The sequence below is a fragment of the Octopus bimaculoides genome, chromosome 5, assembly GCF_001194135.2.
Source record: "Octopus bimaculoides isolate UCB-OBI-ISO-001 chromosome 5, ASM119413v2, whole genome shotgun sequence".
Classification (NCBI taxonomy): Eukaryota; Metazoa; Mollusca; class Cephalopoda; order Octopoda; family Octopodidae; genus Octopus; species Octopus bimaculoides.
Genome location: NC_068985.1, coordinates 113,700,227 through 113,707,301, shown reverse-complemented (window position 1 = coordinate 113,707,301; position 7,075 = coordinate 113,700,227). Strand labels below are relative to the sequence as shown.

The following is a 7,075-nucleotide window of genomic DNA, read 5'->3' as shown; positions in this document are numbered from 1 at the left end:
ATATATATATATATATATATATATGTGTGTGTGTCTGTGTTTGTCCCCCCCCCCATCGCTTGACAACCGATGTTGGTGTTTTATGCCCTTGTAACTTAATGGTTTGACAAAAAAGACCGATAGAATAAGTACTAGGCATGCAAAGAATAAGTCCTGGAATCGATTTGTTCGACTAAAAAGCAGTGCTCCAGTATGGCCACAGTCAAATGACTGAAACGAGTAAAAGTGTATCTCACAGCTTTGAGATTTTGATGACATGACTGTTTTTTAGAACGACACTATCTGGTAACTGTGAGAGGCTGGATCTGACCAGATTGAACATAAAACGAGTCGAATATTTGGGCTGGGTATGGCCAGTTTGAATGCGAAAGTGTTGAATATTGTCACTGAATCAAATAGATTAACTGAAGTTGGTCCATTTTTTTCCTATTAATTTCTGAAAATAAAAAAATTATAAAAGTGAAAATAGTTTTATTTTGAAAGAGCTCTCCAGTTTATGGAGGTTTTGCTGATTACATCTGTTTCTACTCATAGTTTTTTTTTTGCATATTATTAATATTTTTTTCTGTTCATTTTCCTTTTTTAGGTACCAGAAATTAATGGACTGGAGCCAACAATGGGACCCAAAGATGGTGGCACGAGAGTCACTGTCAAAGGTGATCATCTTGATGCTGGATACGAAAAGTCTATCACGATCGCAGGTTTGCCATGCAGGATTGAACGGTAAGAATTTCTAAGAAAATCTAAAGATTCAATCTTAGTGGCTATTAGCTTTGGGGGTTTTTGAGCATGTGAGTGTGTGGGGGGGGGCATCCTTTGCAGGGTACCTTGTACAAGTGTCTTTAACTATATCCCTGCAACAATCAAAGCTTAGCACATAGATTTGTTATAAATTTGTTGTTATTGAGGCAGGAAGCTGGCAGAATCATTAGCACACCAAGCAAAATGCTTAGCAGCATTTCATCCATCTCTATGTTTTGAGTTCAAATTCCACCAAGATCAACTTTGCCCTTCATCCTTTCAGGGTCGATGAATAAGTACCAGTGACATACTAGGGTTGATATAATCGACTTGCCCCTCCCTTAAAATTTCAGGCCTTGTGCCTTTAGTAGAAAGGATTGTTGTTGTTGTTGTTGTTGTTGTTGTTAAGGCAGCGAGCTGGCAGAATCATAGCACACTGGACAAAATGCTTAGCAGTATTTCATTTGTTGCTACATTCTGAGTTCAAATTCCACCGAAGTTGACTTCATCTTTTATCCTTTCGGGGTCAATAAATCAAGCACCAGTGAAACACTAGGGTCAATGTAATCAACTTACCCTCTCCCCCAAAACAGCTGCCCCTGTGGCAAAACTTGAAACAATTATTATTATTATTATTATTATCATCATTATTTTATTATGGTGGTGAGCCAGCAGAATCGTCAGCACTCCTGGTAAAATGCTTAATGGCATTTCATCCAACTTTACATTCCAAGTTCAAGTTCTACCAAAGCCAACTTTGCCTTCCATCCTTTTGGGGTCGATAAAATAAGTACCAGCTGAGCATTGTGGTCAATGCAGTCAACTTACACCTCTCTCAATCTTGTTGACCTTATGCCAAAATTTGTTAGCATTATCATTATTATCATTATTATTATTATTAGTATTATTATTATTATTATTATTGTGGTGAGCTGACAATCATTAGCATGCTGGGTAAAATGCTTAGCATTGTCTTATCTGTCTTTACATTCAGGGTTCAAATTCTACCAGGGTCAATTTTTGCCTTTCAACTCATTCAGGGGTTGATAAAACAAGTACTAGTTGAGCACTGGGGTCAAAGTAATTGACAAGTCCCCTACCCCCAAATTTCAGGCCTTGTGCCTTTAGTAGAAAAGATTATTATTATTATTATTATTATTATTTTTAAGGTGGTAAGCTGGTAGAATCCTTAGCATGCTGGATAAAATGCTAAGCAGTATTTTGCCTGTTGTTACATTCTGAGATCAAATTCCACCAAAGCTGAATTTGCCTTTCATCCTTTCGGGATTGATAAATTAATTATCAATCAAGTACTGGGGTTGCTGTGATCGACTTAGCCCCTCCCCACCAAATTTCAGGTCGCCTACAGTAAAAAGCATTATTATTGTCATTATTATTTTTTTATTTTTTTAAAAAAGCAAGCTGGCAGAATTGTTAGCACACTGGGTGTAATGCCTAGTGGTATTTCATCCATCCTTACGTTGTGAGTTCAAATTCCACTGAGGTCAACTTTGCCTTTCATCCTTTCAGCAGGGAGGAGGGTAGATCGATGTAATCAACTATCCCTCTCTTGTGAGAGTACTGGGGCCAATGTAATCGACTATCCCCACCTTCCCCAAAATTTCAGGCCTTGTGCCTATAGTAGCAATGATTATTATTATCATTATTATTATTATTACAGTTAATGTTATTATTTTCATCTCTGAAAATCATTCCCTTTGCTTGCATTTCAGCGTTGAACGCCGTGAACTAGTTTGCATCACACAGTATGCAGACAGGTTGATGCGAGGTATGGTAAACATGACCATAGACCAGACTGTCATCAACTCCAACAATGTTGATTACTCTTATGTGGGTAATCCAAAAGTCTCGGATATCGTACCAAAGAAAAGTGTTTGCGGGTAAGGACTGATCCATTGATATATTCTCTAATCTGTCTTTATTTTTTGGATTAAGTGTCTAATACTATGTATGTATGTTTGCATTTTTTAATTAAGTTTCTAATAGTGTGCATGCATGTGTGTGGTCTGTGCATATATATGTATCTGGTATGTTTCTACCTCTATGTATATGTATTAACTAGTGGTAGTATATATTTGTGCCCATGTATGCTTATAAATCTGTGTATGTGTGTTGGCAATATGTTTGTGTCGCTGTATGTGTCCAAGTGTATATTATTTGTGTGTATGTATGTATGTATCTATCTATGTATGTGTATCTGCGTGTGTTTTAGTATGCGTTTAAGTATTCATTTTTTGTTGATGTTTGTTTATTTCTGTATGTGTATCTATGACAGGTATATTCTATTAGTATATGTTTATGCTTGGGTGTATATCATCATTATCATCATCATTTAACGTCTGTTGTCCAAGCTGGCATGGGTTGAGCTGTTTGACCAGGGCTGGCATGCTGGAAGGCTGCACCAGACTCTAGTCTGATTTGGAATGGTCTCTATGGCTGGATGCCCTTCCTGATGCCAATCACTCTGAGAGTGTAATGGGTGCTTTTATGTGCCACTGGCACAAGTGTTATTTGCGCAACACCAGTATCTTCCAAAGCTGTGATTTTACTTGGCTTGATAACTGATAATTCTGATTTAACACTTCGTAGCATAACCATAATTCAGTTCCACTTCAACCAATCTCTTCTTGTAGTTCTTAATCAATGACTCACATGTTTCTTTAGGAATTTTTTCCCATTCTTCTTGACAAATTTTCTTCAAATCTGGAATGCAAATCTGGTAGACTTCACCGTGTGCTTAGGGTCGTTATCCTGTTGTAAAACCCACCCTTCGCAAAGCTGGAGCTTTTCTAAAGAGTCCCATAAATTCTGATATTTTCCTGTCATTGCCTCTGTGAGGCCCAACACTCGAAAGGAGCTTTTCATGTGCCACTGGCATCAGCCACTTTGTCTCCGTGAGGCCCAATGCTCGAAAAGTGCAAGTATATGTTTGTGTGCCTGAGTTTGCATTTCTTGTTGGTGTATATATGTTTGCTTTTATGTTTAATTTGGTATTTGGTGGTGTGTGTATATTCATGAGTGTATACACTGAATTATAATATTTGCTTTATTATATGGATTATGAGTGCGTGTGGTGACGGGGTGATATGTGTGCCTAAGCATGTGGGTTTAGTATTTGTGTCCGTATGTTAATGTGTGTATGAATAAGAGAGAAAGGTTTTAGGTGTGACTGCGTTTAGCGTGTCTTTGAAGGTTTATGTGAGAATGCTTTTAGAAGTGTGATTTTAGTTCTTTCATGTTTGAATGTATTGATTTTTGTGCATGTATTGATCTTGAATATTTGTATGCATATATGTATACATGCATGCAGACATACGTAAATATATATGTGTATGCGTTTGCTGGCATATATGTATTTATGTTGGCAATATATGTTTGAATGTACACATGCGTGTGGACATACATAAATATGTACGGATTTATCTATGTCTCTGTGTAAGTATGTTAACATGTATGCTTGTGTGTTTGTATGGTTTTTTAGTAATATATGAATGTGTGTCTATATATATGTATGTTTTGTTGGCTATGTATGTTTGTTGATCTGCATTTATATCTGTTTGTTTAACCCTTTCGTTATCATACTTCTGCTGAAATACATTGCTGTTATTTCAATCAATTTTTTAAATAATGAAGAATTTAGTAAAATAATCGTATCTTTATTAAGATGATGTTTTGAATGTAAATAACAAGAAATTTCAATGAAAGGTTTTTAGATCACTTCAAAACAAGTTTGTATCAGAGAACCAGGGTATTCACAGGTAGATTGATACCAAAAGGTTTAAAACTAATAACTATTTCATCTATGATCAACAGTGACTTTAAACCTCTTTTCCATCACAGCACACTAAGTATTGCATTAAAAGTATTACAGCCAACTACCAGCTTCTTAACAGTTTTATTGTATAAGAATTAATATTAACTTCTTTGCTACCATATTTCTATTGAAATACACTGCTATTATTATAATTAATTATGAAAATAATCACAAATTTTATAAAATAACTTTGTCATTATGGAATTCTGTATATCTTACTTAACATGATATACTATAGAAAGCCAGAACATTGCTATAAAGCACAGTCGTGTGTCAGTAGTAGGTGCATCCAGTTGCAGCAGTAGAATTGCTGAATCAAGCTTTCTGCTTCTTTGAGAAATTTCTTAGACAAATTTATCCTCTTCTGATATAGAAAAAGTGTGATTAACAAATCACTGATGTTGCAAATAACTGGCAGGCTTGGTAAAAATTCATTATCAGCAATAGAAGTATATTATTTCAAAATAACTGTCTGTATTTCTTCTTTGATGTTGATATACTGTAGGAAGCCAATTCTTCTACTGCATATCCATATTAAGTAAGATATAGAAAATGCTATTTCAAAATAAACCCACTTCTATTGCAAATAACAAACTTTGCCATTCTGGTATTTGGGACAAATTAACATGAAATTTTGATAGATTTTAATTTAGGTCACTTTTAAATACAAAGTTTGTGTTGGTCTCAAAAGGGTTAAGCGCATTCCTGTGACCACCAATTCCACTATTTTTTCTGCCCTCTAACTCTAATTCTTTCTCTCTTTCTCATAGTGGTGGTATACCTATGAATGTGTATGGACAAAACTTCAGCATCATTCAACAGCCACAAATGATTGTTTGGGTTCACAATAAAGAATACCGAGGGGTAAGTAGATATCGTTTCATGAATTTCTTTTCCATTCCTTTTGTTGTACCACCATCGGTGATATATATGTTCACATTTGTGCTTGTTCAAAACTAAGTTTCAAATGGTGATGTTGTTGTCATTACTTTTGTAAACAGATAATCATCTGGCCTTGCATAATCAAAGACATGTGGAATGAGAGATCCCTTACTTGAAAAACAGATAAGGATTAGTAGCCAGAAAGGCACTTAGTTGTAAAACAATGCCATGATGATGTATTCATCTAATCCATGCTAGTATGGCAAGATGAAGATAAAGAAATGAACAAATATGCATATGTGTACACATATATGCATGCATGTGTGTGTGTGTGTGTGTGTGTATATATATATATATATATATATATATACACACACACACACACACACACACACACACACATACATTCTGCTGGGTTGTTGGTGTTAGGAAGGGCATCCAGCCATAAAATCTCTGCCAAATCAGACACAGAAGTCTGGTGCAGGCTCCTGCCTGGCCAGCTTCTGCCAAACCGTCCAACCCATGCCAGCATGGAAGGCAGACATTAAACAATGATTTATATATATATATATAAAGTAGTTATATGCTGTCAACTTAATGTGACAGTTTCATGAAGGGAATAATACTACTGCCATTTAGCCCTAGGAAGCAGCACCGCTCCCTGTTGGCCTTGACACATTTCCTGTGTAATTTGAGCCAGATATGGCCAGTATAAATGTTAAAGGGTTAAAGTTTTCTATTTGTTGTTCTTCACCCTCACAGGATTGCAGTCAGATGAGAGATTCCCATTTGATTTGTTACTTCCCAAATATCACGGAACCAGTCACCAGTGGTAACATTGATCTTCCACAAAGATTCTCCTATGGTTTCCACATGGACAATGTTACCAACCTACTGAACCTAACAGATTATCTTGGCACTGTTGAAGTACAGGATAACCCTGTCTTCTCAAAGTTCACTGAGAAAGTGAAATCTCATCTCTACACCAATGAGTACCTCACTATCAATGTAAGTTTCTTTTTTCTCTCTTCTCGTTTCTCTCTCTCTCTCTCATTCATTCATATATGTGGCTTTGTGATTTGTGGTTAAGAAGCTTGCTTCCCAACCATATGGTCTTTGGTTCTGGCCCTCTGCATTGCACTTTGGGCAAGTGTCTTCTATTATAGCTTCAGGCTAACCAAAGCCTTGTCAGTGGATTTGGTAGATGAAAACTGAAAGAAGCCCATTGTGTGTGTATGTATACATGTCTGGTTAAAAAGTTTGCTTCCTAACCATATGGTTTTGTGTTTAGTTCCACTGTGTGGCACCTTGGGCGAGTGTCTTCTATTATAACCCTGGACCGACCAGAGCCTTGTAAGTCAGTTTGGTAAATGAAAACTGAAAGAAACCCATCATATGTACATATCTGCGTGTGTGTGCGCGCGCGCGTGTTTCTGTGTGTGGTTAAGTGGTCCTGAACCATATGGTCTTGGATTCAATCTCATTATGTGGCACATTTGGCAAGTGTCTTCTACTATAATCCTGGGCCAACCAAAGCCTTGTGAGAAAATTTGGTAGATGGTAACTGAAAGATGCCCATCATGTATGTATGCGTATACATACATACATACATACATA

At 36.5% G+C, this 7,075-nt stretch overlaps 1 protein-coding gene across 3 annotated transcripts in view; it reads left to right on the top strand.

Moving 5' to 3' along the window:
• The window catches only part of LOC106878623 (plexin-A1), an 803,747-nt gene that overhangs the window by 715,287 nt on the left and 81,385 nt on the right, over positions 1–7,075 (top strand). For all 3 annotated transcript variants that reach the window (XM_052967952.1, XM_052967953.1, XM_052967951.1), the window contains exons 16-19: positions 587–723; positions 2,475–2,642; positions 5,347–5,440; positions 6,221–6,466. In XM_052967952.1, the coding sequence (XP_052823912.1) occupies positions 587–723; positions 2,475–2,642; positions 5,347–5,440; positions 6,221–6,466 (645 nt within the window). The remainder of the gene's footprint in view (positions 1–586; positions 724–2,474; positions 2,643–5,346; positions 5,441–6,220; positions 6,467–7,075) is intronic.